At 46.2% G+C, this 13910-nt stretch overlaps 1 protein-coding gene across 1 annotated transcript in view; it reads right to left on the reverse strand.

Moving 5' to 3' along the window:
- Positions 1-11227, reverse strand: part of EDC4 (enhancer of mRNA decapping 4) — a 43333-nt gene extending 32106 nt beyond the window's left edge. The window contains exons 1-7 of the mRNA XM_005152415.4: positions 11048-11227; positions 6986-7142; positions 5551-5662; positions 4360-4459; positions 2704-2893; positions 1527-1674; positions 904-1008 (exon numbers count right to left, since the gene is read on the reverse strand). Of these exons, the coding sequence (XP_005152472.1) occupies positions 904-1008; positions 1527-1674; positions 2704-2893; positions 4360-4459; positions 5551-5662; positions 6986-7142; positions 11048-11126 (891 nt within the window). The 5' untranslated portion in view covers positions 11127-11227. The remainder of the gene's footprint in view (positions 1-903; positions 1009-1526; positions 1675-2703; positions 2894-4359; positions 4460-5550; positions 5663-6985; positions 7143-11047) is intronic.
- Positions 11228-13910: the final 2683 nt, after the last annotated feature.

Here is a 13910-nt window from a genome sequence, read left to right on the forward strand (position 1 = left end):
GTACAGCCCAGGTTGTCAAACAGGCCTTTGGAAATACAGATTATTTTTAACAATAGCTATTTTCAAAGTAAATGACTACTCAGTCATCTTGGCTCTTTAAACATAAGCTACATACCAAAAATATGTGTACAGTTGTCATGGGTTCAGCAATAGCAGTCATTTTTTCTCCTTCTTGGTAGCTGGTGCAGTGCTGTGTTTTGACTTTCGGGCTGGGAACGGTTGCTGATAGTAAGTATGTTTTGAGTTACTGCTCAAATGTTTGGTTTTGTCCAAGGCCTTTTCTGAGCTCATGCTCTGCCAGGGAGGAGGGGAAGCCGGGAGGAAGGAGAAACAGGACACCTGACCCAGGCTAGCCAAAGAGGTATTCCATACCACAGCACGTCATGCTCAGGGAGGTAACTGGAGTTGGCCAGAAGGGGGGGAGTTAGCTCTCTTCCGGGTTGGGCTCGTTTCGGCGGGTGGTATCGTATTCTCTCTCCTTGTTTATTTCCTCTATCATTGTTTTTATTAGTGGTAGCAGTAGTGACTTGTGTTATACCTTAGTTACTGGATTGGTTTTTATCTCAACCCATGGGAGTTACATTCCTTCGGTTCTCTTCCCTATCCCTCTGGGAGCGGGGGGGGTGGGGGGGGAGGAAAGGTGTGTGTGGTGCTGTGGGAGACTGAGGTGGGGTTTTAAACCACGCAAGCTGTGTGGATTGGCTTTAAACCACGACAACAGTGTACACAGCTAGCAGGTTGTGGCGAGTATGGATGGGTAAGTAACTGGTTTTTTTTACAGCCACGTGTCCTAAGAACTGCAGCTCCTGAAATACTATAACTCAGAGAAAACCTGACTGACCACTGCCGATCTGTAGCAATCATCTACAGGATGACAGTAAAGAAAACAAAATAGTTTCATACCGTGCTGTGGCCTTTCACTACGATGAAACCTTCTTTGATATCAGGCACTTCCACTGGCCAGGAGCTGTTGTTCATTCTGATAATGTCCAAATCCCATACCTCTGCCTGGAAAACAAACATGCAGGCACAGAGGATTATTTTTACAACTACTGGAGAATTTCTTATATCCTTATTTTATATCCTGATATATGAGCCCAATGAAAATTATGTGACATAAACCTTCCTGTTTCCACCTGATCTGGCCATTAGATGCTTCCCTGGCACCTAGCTGTGCATACATACAAGGAACTGCTTGTGGCAGCTGTAGTTGCTGCTCAGCAAACCCCTCCCCCAGGTACTGGTTCAGCCTGAACAGACAAATGATGCCTCTGACCCCCTGCATTGTTTCTAGTGGTCCTTGCTATCCGATGTCCAGCAGAATTTACCACTTTCTACCCTCCTGAGGCCCAGAGAAAGATCAGTATGGCCTCTCCTCGGAAGAGAGGAATCCCACATCTCATATTACAGCAGGATTCCTCAGTGTGGACTAGCCTTTACAACTCTAGCCATATCACCTCTTTCCTTGAACAGACGCTCTCCCTCTAACGATAATAAGAGATAACATTTCAAGTAGGTTTCCTTACCCTGTCCTCATGCAGCAGTGCCAAAGTCTGACTTCCCTCTTCACCACTCTCCTCATTATCATCCGGGATGAAAGGGCACCAGATGATTCTTCGAGAGGTGTTCAGAGGGGTATTGTCAGGCCGCTTGATGTTAACCAGGATCTCCTCTCTAATCACCATGGTTAAGGAACATAACATGCTGGCTGTGTTACAAATGCTCAGCAGTAATCTATTCGGGCTTCTATTAAACCTCAAGAGATTTTGATCAGTGCGATTCAAAAAGAATGCAGGCGAAAAGATTCTGCTAAGAAAGGAGACAAGCTGATGTTTCTTCACTGGCAGGAGAGGTTAAGCTTATAAAAGTTAACAGATTCTCGTAATTTTCCCTTGCAGGCTGCAGACAGGGACAGGATAAGCACAACAGGCAAACAATCTGAATGTGCAATCTGCACAACTGCTGATGGACAGAATAAATTAGTGCAGCTAGCATCACAACACTACCACAGAAGGACAGCAAAGTTTCAACACTGCACAGGCTGAGCACTCTAGTCCACCCCTCCAGATCAGATCTTACATTACAACCACCCTTGCTCCACTTGCTTTGGAAATTATGATACACAATTAAAAATAAGAAGTTATAACCTATGATGACATATCCCACAGACTGACATGCTTCCCAGAAGGACTGGGCAGTCTGTCCTAGCAATGAAATTATTTAGGGCAATGAATCAAACACAGAAAATAAATTTCACAACCACCAATGAAGGATGACAGATCTGGAAAGAAGACAGTGAGTGGAAATATACATACTTAAATACTCTTCCTCTGAAAAGTAACTACAGAAAAGATCCAGAACTGGATAAACATGAGTAAAAAACTGTCACAGTTGAGGTGACACTGTCCAGGTGTAAGGCCAGCTTGTACAGACTGACAATTCTCACCGACTACTTTTGTCTGGACCAGAAGGAACACCGAGGTGCACTCCCAGAATTTCACATTGGGTGCAATTTCAGATGATGATTGCACCAAATACAGGCACAGGTTGACTGATTTGATATTCTGGAAAGGGCAATACTATCAATATTTCCTCTACAAGCTGCTCTTCTTGAAAGGCTACAAAAGAAGTTGCAATTTTGATGTTGCATTCACATCTACCCATCACACAAAGACTGAAATGAGGTCTACTTTGACAAGATACTGGATTTTTTCTTTATCCATGGTCAGGCGCCAGACAAAAAGGTTGCCAGCCTCATCCAGGCACCCCAGCTGGTTGGAGTTAAGATGAGCAAAAGCCAGATCAGCCACACCACCTGTGAATCCTTTCAGCAAGGTCCTCTCAGCAGCACTGATGCTCAGGACTCGCACCATAGCGGAGCCATTGCTGGCAGCTGCCGGAAAGAGAGGAAGAAGTCACCATTTATCCATGCAGCTTCACTCCAGTATTGCCTATGCTTTCAGCCCCCACCAGCTGTGCCTGACAGCACTCTGAAAACCCATAAAAATAGGTAACATGTTAACAAGCCCTTCCAAGACAGGCACAAACATTCACTGCACTCTTCCTCTGCGGTGCAGGAGACTGAAGTGGCAGCATCATGAGGGATTTTGCCTGCCTTGCAAGGGGCATCTTAATTCTCCACCTCATCTGTTTCTAAAGCACTGCAAGTTCTAAGTTGTTCTACTTAAAAAGAAGGCAACAGAAATGGATTTCTCATTATTCCCAGGATTACTCTCATAAAGATGCCTTCATTAAATGTAAGGCCTAAATCTTGTTTGTGAGCTCATGATAAAGCTACCAGACTCCAAGGCTGACCTTCAGTGGCAGTGAATTAAGTTTAATTGCAATTTCATTTTTCAGTAACTGGAAAAAAGGAGTCAATGAGAGGCAGTTAGCTCAAATACACGTTCTGTAAGAGGAATGTAAAAGGCACAAACATTGATCTAGCAAAAAGCACTGCTCTCTAGCTTGCATGACTGAAAAGATCATGCTTTAGTGCATGCACATAGCAAACAAAGTGTCCAGCCTCCCCATATCAGACAAACGTTACTATAATGCAAGCAGTCCATCCAGCTTCCCATTGTGCTACTGCATCCAAACTTTTCATGCTTTAAAAAAAAGGGTGAAACACCCTAAAGCTGCTCTAAAGTAGCCCTAGCTAAGAAAAGCCACAGCAGCAGAGTAGTAGATTTTACAGAAGGCCAAACTGATGGGTGCTAGCACTAAAAGTGAAGAGCTGATGGAGCCCCAAATGTTGTGTTTGTACATGAGAGCAGAAAGAGATACTACAGATGACCAAGCGCTCGTTTACTTCATATATGTTGTGAAACAATCTTCCCCTGCATGGTTCCGTTTTTTCTCCCTTTCCACTGCAAAATACACTGCATTGCTCTTTGTCTCCTCTAAATTTAGCCTTAAACTCAACTCTAAATTTATGCAAGCAAACCCATCACAAACATTTACCTGCTCAAATTACCAAAGGGCTGTTTCTGTGCTTAGCTACTGAGGAGCTTGTTCAGTGCAGAAATATTCAATCAGAGGAGTAAGCTGAACATCAGATTGCTGTCCAGTGAAACCAATGTAGTTCAACCTTTCCTCCATCCCCACGGAGTCCTTCTCTTATTTCTAACTTCACAGAAGGTTTCTTTCTCATTGAAAGCTCTCCTACACAACCAACTCTTCATTCCCCCATAGCTCCAGCTTCACTTATATTCCCACTAGAACAGCACCCTGAACTGAGTATCACAAGATGTGTTTCAATTACTGCAAGTTACATCGTACTGATGCAAACTTTAACTCTTTTAGAGATATGCAGAACAAAATAATACAAATCACACCCAAGACAAGAAGGTATCTCACCTCTAATAGCATAAGCAAGGTAAGAGTTTGAAACTGCTATCAGATTGCCATAATAGTACTTCTGCTCCCAGTCATATCTAGCAACAGGCTGTATCTTCACCTGCTCAGGATAAAAAACAAACCAAAACATGAAAAATGTCTGGAATTAACTTTTTCCTGAAACAAACCAACCAAATGTACATTTTCCTCCAGGGAAGATCTGTAATGCTTAATAGGAAACTGTTGGAAGTAGGAGTTGGTAGGAAGAACTGCACACTGAATGGCAGGTAGCAGAGCCCTAAACATTCGAAGTTCTGGAAGCAGATGACTATTTCCTTCCATTGTAAAAAGGAACACAGCTCACTGAAGTTGTTATGTTGTAGAACACTACTCTATCCTGCAATTACAACAAAGCAGACTTTACCTCTTTATGAGAACTGGGTCTGGATTCCCAGTTCTTGGAAAGTTTTTTTGAAATATAGAAACACATCTGCTGCATGGACACTTCCTTTTTAGCTTTAATACTGCTTTCCAAGAAACAGACTCCCAGTCTTATTCAATAAACATTGCCTCTGTGAGCAAAGAATTAAGAAAAACCATGAGAATTATGGCAGTGATCCTCCCTTTCACCAGTATTATCTATGAAAAACAATATGTTTTTCATATGCTAATATGGTACAGTATTAATTTACTGTCTCTGTGGTCCCTTAATTCACTGCACAGTAAGGAACAAAATGGGATAATACAGAAAGGGGTGAGAGATCAGGACCAGAGTTTTCTCTCCTAATTCCTAGCATTTGTTCTGAGCACATCTCAGTACTCTGCTACAGCACCAGCTCTGATCTCAGCAGAACCTGCAGCCCTGATCTGCCAGGTGGAGCTCCCAGCAGGACTAAGGCTAGTAAAACATCAGAACCAACCCTCCATAGTGAAGATCTGCCAGGATAGAAACAATCAGCAGGGAGAGCTTGTTTGTGAAGGATGAAGATCAGAGGATAACTTGGCCAGACTCTGGAATAACGGTAACAATCAGCTATAAGATACACCTCCAATTTTTCCCCTTTGTTAAGCTCTTTGACAAGGTTCTACCTAATTACAGATTCCTATAACACAGGAAAGATGATAATTACGGTTTAAAAAATATTCAAGCATGAGCTGATGTGACTAAGAAAAAAAAAAACAGAGAGAACAATACTTTCTCTTCCTCCTTACCTTGTTACTCCCTCTGGCCTTACTGGTGATGCTGGAATCACTGCTGGCCACTATCTCCACATCTTTTGCTGTTATCACTATGCAAGTGGAACTGTCATCACCAGAAAGGCAACTTCAATTAAAACAAAGGGAAAAAAAAAATCAGATAGGACTCACAGGAAGAGAGGTCAGAGATTTGCTGCTCATAATTTTAACAATGAGGAGTAGCTGTGCAACTAGGAAGTCTGAGTAGAACAACTGAAAATAAAAAGAAACTCTTTCAGTTAGGAGTGTCCCTTCCCTATGTGCCACAGGTTTGAAAGCACCAAACACCTGGTGTATTCAACTTAAAAACCTCCAGTCTATTGGACTTGAGCACAAACCTACATTTGATTGAGGCAGCCCTGAGTACTACCAAACATTAGAAGGTGCAAGGAGACCAAAGCTAAGCAGTTGAACCTCATCAACCGTGCATGCAGCATCCTCTCTCAAAACTGTGAGCAAAGAACCCAAGCAAAAGCTATTCACATGTGCTCTGTTAAAAGTCAGTATGTGAAGCCAAGCATTACACTAATTAATCTGATGTGGATTTGTATTATTACTCCCATGACAAATCCAAAGTATTCTATATGCATATATTCTCTAGCATATAAGCAGGAAAAGCACAGGTACTGTCCAAAACACATTGGACATATCCACGAGTCAGCAAACAGCTAGGTAGAACCCTAGCTCAAGATCACTTGTCCTGTTTTAAGTTATATGGAGAGAAGTATCTGGACAAATGCAAGGTCTACCATACTGCAGACTGATGAAAGTCACCCCTGAGGTAACTTGGGGCCCAGGAGTCCAGCTGGAGGTCTACATGAGAATGCCCAGTTTCACCCAGTGCCATGCTAATTAGCCTCCATCCTTATTCCTGATGTCCACCATACAACCAATCCTGCTGCCTTTCTCTCTACACAGCTCTGCCAAAACTCTTCAGTTCCTCAGCTGAAAGAATGGCAGGCTGTGCACATCAGCCTCACAAAAGCTACAAAACCTCTAACCTCCAGCACTGACCCACACCTGTCACCTGAACTCAGTGTGAAGCTTGTCAGCTTCTCAGCATGCTTGTCCAGTCTCACCAGAACCAATTTTTCATAATTTTCTAGTTATTCTCAGCCCCTCTTCAATGTAGCAATAGGACAAAGAGTAATAGGTTTAAACTTCAACAGGGGAAGTTCAGGTTGGATACAAGAAAGAAGTTCTTCCCTGTGAGGGTGCTGAGGCCCTGGCACAGGTTGCCCAGAGAAGCTGTGGCTGCCCCATCCTTGGCACTGTTCAAGGCCAGACTGGACAGGCCTTGGAGCAACCTGCCCTAGTGGAAGTTGTCCCAGCCCACAGCAGGGGATTGGAACTGTATGAGCTTTGAGGTCCCTTCCAATACAAACCAGCCTGTGATTCCATGAAAACTTACATGACTTGTTTCTCCTGCAGGGCTCCCAGAGAAATGGCCCGATGCACTGGCTTAGCCAGAGAAGGTACATCTCCAACCACGACAGGGTCAGGCACCAGCAGTCCATTCAGGTCTCCATTATACGAATTTGATGGTCTCTGGTTCTCATTCACTGAACCTAGGGAGAAGCATGACCAACTGAGCACAATAACCCTTCAAAAGAAATAGCACTGTGTGAAATACGTTACCTCCAGATGGTTTTTGTCAGGTTCCTCTAGTCTACCAGGTAGAATATGCTAAATTTGTTGGGAGAAGTATTCTTTTCTGAAAAGGATGTGCTAAGAGACCTCCTGTGTAAGAAACTTACCTCTACAGAAAGTGAAGTCGTGGCTCTTTTCTTATACAAGCAATTCAAACAGACCAGAAGAAACACCAAAGAACATGTACAAGGAATTTGCCAGGTTCAAGGAGTAAATAGTCTTGGATCAGAAAGACTTAGCTGGCAATTCAGATTACTGAAATAAGTGCCAGACCAAAATGTTCTTGAAAGGTCACTTCCAACCCTGATGACTGCAAAGACATATCCAAAGTCCAGCAGCGAAGTAGTTAGCTGCAGCATTCAGGGTTGGCTGGACATAATACATTTGTCACTTCCCAAAACTGCCTTCTGACTGAGACCTAACTTCAAAGTCCAGATGTTTGAGTACCTTAGCTACAAAAACGTGCAGCTGTGCCTATAGGATTCTGTATACTCTTCCCTTAGTTGACTAGTCACTGGAAGTTTACAGCTCTCCAATTCTGTGTTCAACCCCTTGTTCAGCATTTCAGCGGTGCTCTGAAGAGTACATGTGTCCTGACTGCAGCCTGGCCCAGCATAAGTTGACTGGTGTCTTCTGTGTCTTCTGAAGGCTTTTAGAAAGGGACAGATGTAACAATGGGTTAAGGAGACTCTGCTATTTCACTAGCAAGGTAAATAGTTGATCCACACAGAGGAGCCCACGCCATCAACACTTACACACTGAAGTCAAAGCTTCTAGTTTCAGCAAAACCCTGGCTTGAAATTTACAATGGTTTTGAAAAGTGACATTTCAAATACTGTTGCCAGGTAACAACTGCTGTGGAGCTCTTGCAAAATGGCTGCTCCAAGACCAGGAGCTCCACTCTGCCCAGCACACTCAACAAACCCCAACATGACTGCACACAAGAGGCACATCCTCTGAAAGTAAGGCAAGCTTTCAGTTACCAAATAGGCTTTAACACAGCAGATTGAGTGCTGCTGCCTACAGAAATAACTGCAACCATTACTCATTTGCCAGAAGAATATTTAAAACTTGCCTGTTTATGAACAGAGTCATTATATCACTAACTACTGTGCTCACAAAAAGCCTGTGCAGCGACAGCATATCCCACTGCAGAGTCCATTTGAGTGCTCACCTCACTGCATGGAGACAACAGCAGCAGCACAAGGAAACTACAGGCCAGGGAACATGAACCTGTAACCACCTAACTTATTTATGCTGTGCCTACAAGACTAAGATTTGTCCCTTATTCCTATAGCATATGTGGGTGCTTGTCCTGTTGCAGCTACTTCAACCAACTGCAATCTATCCTTTGTTAAAAAAAGAGGAAAACATTCACTACAGAAGCAGCATCCAGACCATCAGAGGAAGGTGATGCATTCTGTGCTCTATTTGCAGCAACAGAAATGCCTCATGTAAGTACCTCTGCTCTTTTATGGACAGCAGGACAGTGACTTTCACTCCATGGGGAAGAGAAGGAGAAAAAGCTCCCCTGAGGCTGCTGGGCACAACAACAGTGCACCGAATTTCAGGAAGGGGCTTAGCCCATCACTCTATCTTGGTGGGAGCCAGACAAACACAGGTGCTGCCTGAACTCAATACTGAAGGCGTAAAAAAAAAAGTGAAGGGGCTCAATGTTTAGTAGGTAAACAAAACCAAAATGTTAATTTAGTAGATCTAGGCTTTCAAAGGGAAAGAAGTGCAGTTGTGTTCAGTGCCTTTTTAAAGAGCAGAAGCAGAGGAATATTTAGAGCTGAGATCCTGAACTTCTGAACTAAACACCACCAGCACCAGGGGATTCTACTTTGCACTAAACAAAACACTTCCCTGATAAACACCACATGAGCAGGGGCAGCCCATGGAACACCTGGTTATCAGCAGAGATTTCAGCATACTTTGAAGTATCCAGCAAGGACACTCATCCACAGCAGACTGGCATCAGCAGCCTGTATCCATGCCCCAGCTGGGAGCTCCTTGGCTTGATCATACAGCTCCCCCTTACTTGGGGCATAGCATGGGAAAATGGCAAGGAGCTGCCAAAGCAATAAGCAATGTTTGCAAAACTGGGAGAAAACTGCATCAAGAAAGAATGGGCAGTAGATAATGTTTTCACAATCCCCAAACCCAGCAGAACTAACAAAACACTGTGAGAGTTTAATATCTTTAGAGCAGGGTGTGTTTCTTGCCACCAGTCTAGAGAGCACCCAGAGTAACGTAACACTGTTCACAGCCACCTGCACTGCAAACCTGTCTTCATGGCAAGCAGCTACGCTAGCCTCTGCTGGATATTATATCTGTAAGTGAAATCTAGGCTATAACAGAAACCACAGCTAGAGAGAACCTTGATCACAGCAACTTGATGCCAGACCAGACCAGCTCTACCCATGCAATTCATGAGGATGCTTCTATTCTCTTTCATAAGTCTTGAAGGACCACCCAGTTTCCCTTTCCTCTGACATCCTAACAGGATTTTCAGAGGCTTTCAGTTAACACACACATACTCTTGCTCTTCATCTTCTTATGTCCGGTTCTTTCAGATCTATCTGCTATTACCCAGGCAGTGATTTCTGCTGAGAGCAAGTACGGGTTCCTTATCACCTGACTTGCTGTCCAATAGCTCCTTGCTTTCTCTAATGTCCTGCACACTAGTGACAACAGAGAAGGTATAACGAGAATCAACAGGAAAGAAGAGAAATTAGGAGGCCACACTCAGCAAATACCTCCTTTCCTTCAACCAGCAAGAGAAGCTGCTTCAGGGAAAGGCAAATCACCTTGACAGAACAGAAACAACTCCAAGCATTTCACAAACAATGTTTTTTTTCAGCTCAGAAACTCCTTGTGAAAACAGGTGCTCCCCATCACTGCTCTGACTTCTTTCAGTTTTTCAAGTACAGAGCCCTCAACAGCTGACTCCCGAAGCCTACTGCTGTTCACCACAGGTGTTTTATAGGCAGAAGGGAGTCCACTGAACTCTGAGCAGAGAAGTAGAATAGCTCAAAGCAAAGGAAGAACAATCACAGCCACTTTAAGAAGAGATATTTGTGACCAAAAAGCCTGGGGAATGTTCTTCCCTGTGAGGGTGCTGAGGCTCTGGCACAGGCTGCCGAGAAGCTGTGGCTACTCCATCCCTGGCAGTGTTCAAGGCCAGGCTGGATGGGGCTTGGAGCAACCTGGTCTAGTGGAAGGTGTCCCTGCCTGTGGCAGGGGGTTGGAACTGTGTGAGCTTTAAGGTCCTTTCCAACCCAAACCATTCCAGGGTTCTATGATTAAGATAGCACTGATCCTAGAAAGGCCTGGCAGCCCCTCCCACTGAGCTCAGCGAGACAACTCGGGAAAACTCAAGTGTTCCTAATAACAGAAAGGCTTGGGTGGAGAGTCAGCGCTGTCAGCTTCCAGGGCGACACCTCTCGGACAACAAGAGCCCAGAGACCCGTAGCAGCAGCAGCGAGGTTTGTGTCCCGACTGCTCCCTCTCTGCTCAGCCACGAGAGTCCTCCCGCACCAGTGAAGTCCCTCACACCGGGTCTCTGCTCTTCTCCTCCCCCGGCTGCACTCCTCAAGCACACCTCGGGGACAGCGGAAGGGCCGAGCAGGTCCCTCGCCCTGGGCGAGAGGGAGCCAGCGGAGAACGATGGCCTCTGTACCCTGAAAGGAAAGGAGCCCGTGCCTGGGAGAGTACCACAGGCCCGGGACAACGCAGCGCGGCCCCAGCTCTACGCAGCGTCCCCGCCCCGCCCAGGCGCGCCGCCGGCGACCTGCTGCTCCCCCCGGTGCCAGCCTCTCACCTCCCGGCCGGTCCAGCTTGAGGATGTCCCGCAGATGTTGGGTCGCGTCCTCAATGTCGATGCTGGAGGAAGAGGCCATGGGGCCCCGCCCGCGCGGAGCACCGCAGCCGTGTCCTGCGCGACCCGGACCGGCCCACCCAACTGTTTCCCGCACCACGGCCGCCGGGCTGCCCCTGCCCGCCGCCTGCGCTTCCGCCTCCGGCACGGTTCCTAATGCGCCGGGCGGAAACCGCCGTCAGGATAAAAGGTTCCGGGTGCGGCAAGGGGAGAACCCGAACCCAGCGCCTCCCGTCAGTGAAAGCGGGGCCGCAGCCAATTGCCGCAGGGCTCAAGGGCCTACAGCGGCTCCCTCGAGGCATCTCATGGAATCCCAGCCTGATCTGTATTGGAAGGGACCTTAAAGCTCATCCACCCACGGACAGGGACACCTTCCACTAGAGCAGGTTGCTCCAAGCCCCGTCCAGCCTGGCCTTGAACACTGCCAGGGATGGGGCAGCCACAGCTTCTCTGGCCAACCTGTGCCAAGCATCTCAGCACTCTCATGGTAAAGAATGTCTCACATCCAGCCTGAATCTCCCTCTTTCAGTTTAAAACCATCACCCTCGCCCTGTCACACGGACCCTGTTAAAAAGTCTTTCCCCATCTTTATTAAAGGCCCCTTTTAAGAACTGAAAGGCTGCAATGACGTCTCCCCAGTCTTTTGGCTGAACAAGCCCAGCTCTCTCAGCCATTCCTAACAGGATAGGTGCTCCCAACCTCAGATCACTTTTGCTGTCTTTCTCTGGTTTCTCTCCAACAGGTCCATGTCTTTTCTGTACTGAGGACTCCAGAGCTGGACACAGTACTCCAGGTGGAGCCTCACCAGAGCTGAGAGGCAGAATCACCTCCCTTGACCTGTTGGCCAGATGCCTGTGGATGCAACCCTAGCTATGGCTGACCTTCTGGGCTGCAAGCACACATTGCTCGATCATGTCTAGTCTTTCATCCATCAGAGGTTCTTCTCCTCAGAGCAACTCTCAATTCCTTGTTCCCCCCAAACGTATTGATACTGGGGTATGTGCAGGACTCTGCAATTGGCCTCATTAAACCTCATGAGGTTTGCATGGGCCTACCTCTCAGGCCTGTCCAAGTCCCTCTTGATGGGATCCTGTCCTTCAGGTTTGTCAGCTGCACCACCCAGCTTCGTGTCATGTAGATACTAGGTTGTCATTTACATTGGCTAGTAAGGAAAACCTTCTTCCCCAAAGGGTGCTCAGGCATTAGAACAGGCTGCCCAGGGCAGTGGTGGAGTCACCATCCCTGGAAGTGTTCGCAAATCACATAGATGAGGCCCTCAGTGACATGGTTCAGTGGTGGCCTTGGCAGTGCTGGGGAACAGTTGGACTTAAAGGGTTTTTCCAATCTGGTTGATCCTATGACTCTGTGATCTGCAAACTTGCTGACAACACACTCAGTCTTCACTAATGAAGATATTAAACAGTATCATAGAATCACTGAATAATAGAATAGTTAGGGTTGGCAAAGACTAAAGATCTAGTTCCAACTCCCCTGCCAGGGGGGTTGTCCATGGCAGGGACACCTCACACTAGATCATGTTACCCAAGGCTCTGTCCAACCTGGCCTAGAACACTGTCAGGGATGGAGCATTTACCACTTCTCTGGGCAACCTGTGCCAGTGTCTCTCCACCCTCACAGGGAAGAACTTCTTTATATCCAACCTGAACTTCTTTCAGTTTAAACCCATCACCCCTTGTCCTATCATAACAGTCCCTGACAAAGAGTCCCTCTGTGGCATCCTTGTAGGCCCCTTTCAGATACTGGAAGGCTGCTCTGAGGTCTCCATGTATGGACCCCTGAGGAATGCCACTTGTCACTGGTGTCCATCCAGACACTGAGCCATTGATCATGACCCTTTGGATATGACCAGCCAGCCAGTTCCTCATCCACCAGTCTATCAAATCCGTACCTCTGCAGTTTAGAGAAGAATATTGTAGGGGACTGTGTCAAAGGCTCTACAGAAGTCCAGATAGACAGCATCCATAGCCCTTCCTTTGTCAGGCAACTTCGGCCATGCCTGTGGCAGTACCACGAATACAAACTCCTGCCAGGTCTAGTATCAAGAGGTACATATAAAGCCTCATCTGTGATGGCTCAGGCAGGCTGGTTATTGGCTCAATGATTTCCTGAAGCCTCCCAGGCTGCCTCCACTTTTGCCACACCTCCTCACAGGTCAACCAGCTCTGAGGGGACTACGTAGGGCTTGACCTAATGCTAGCACTGAACACAGGCACCAGAAACAAAACAAGACAGCAAATATACTGGGCCTCAAAACTGACCTGTAGGTGTCAAGAATATTAACCAATACTAATTTAGAAACAGCAGTGTTTATCTCATCCCAGTAAGGAGTGACTGTGTAGAGAAAGGCAGGAAAAAGAACCCCTGAACAAACTACATGCCCAATTCCAGAGGATAACTGTTTGAGCTTTTAATGGCCGAAAAGAATACCATTTTAAGATAGCTCTAAAATTAACACCTGCCCTGTGTATCATTCCTTGAAACTGACTGTTACGCAAGCTCTCTCCTGGCTTACTGAGCTTGTTATTTGGAGGAATAACCTTACGTCGCAAAGCATTCTCTTGTGCAGAGCAAGAGTCTTCCGCAGAGCGAGGTTCCTAGGTCCTCCCTCCTCTGTCAGCCTTCATTTGGAAATGGAGCCCCAGCACAAGGATCCTTGCTTAGCAGTGACCATACAAAAAGCCTCTTTCTACTGAAACAGCTGATCTCTTCAGGTGAGGAATTCTGAACACAACTTTTATAAATCAGCAGCACTGACAGAACAGTTCTGATTTGAAATGGAGAACAT

The sequence above is a fragment of the Melopsittacus undulatus genome, chromosome Z (genome assembly GCF_012275295.1).
Source record: "Melopsittacus undulatus isolate bMelUnd1 chromosome Z, bMelUnd1.mat.Z, whole genome shotgun sequence".
Lineage (NCBI taxonomy): Eukaryota > Metazoa > Chordata > Aves > Psittaciformes > Psittaculidae > Melopsittacus > Melopsittacus undulatus.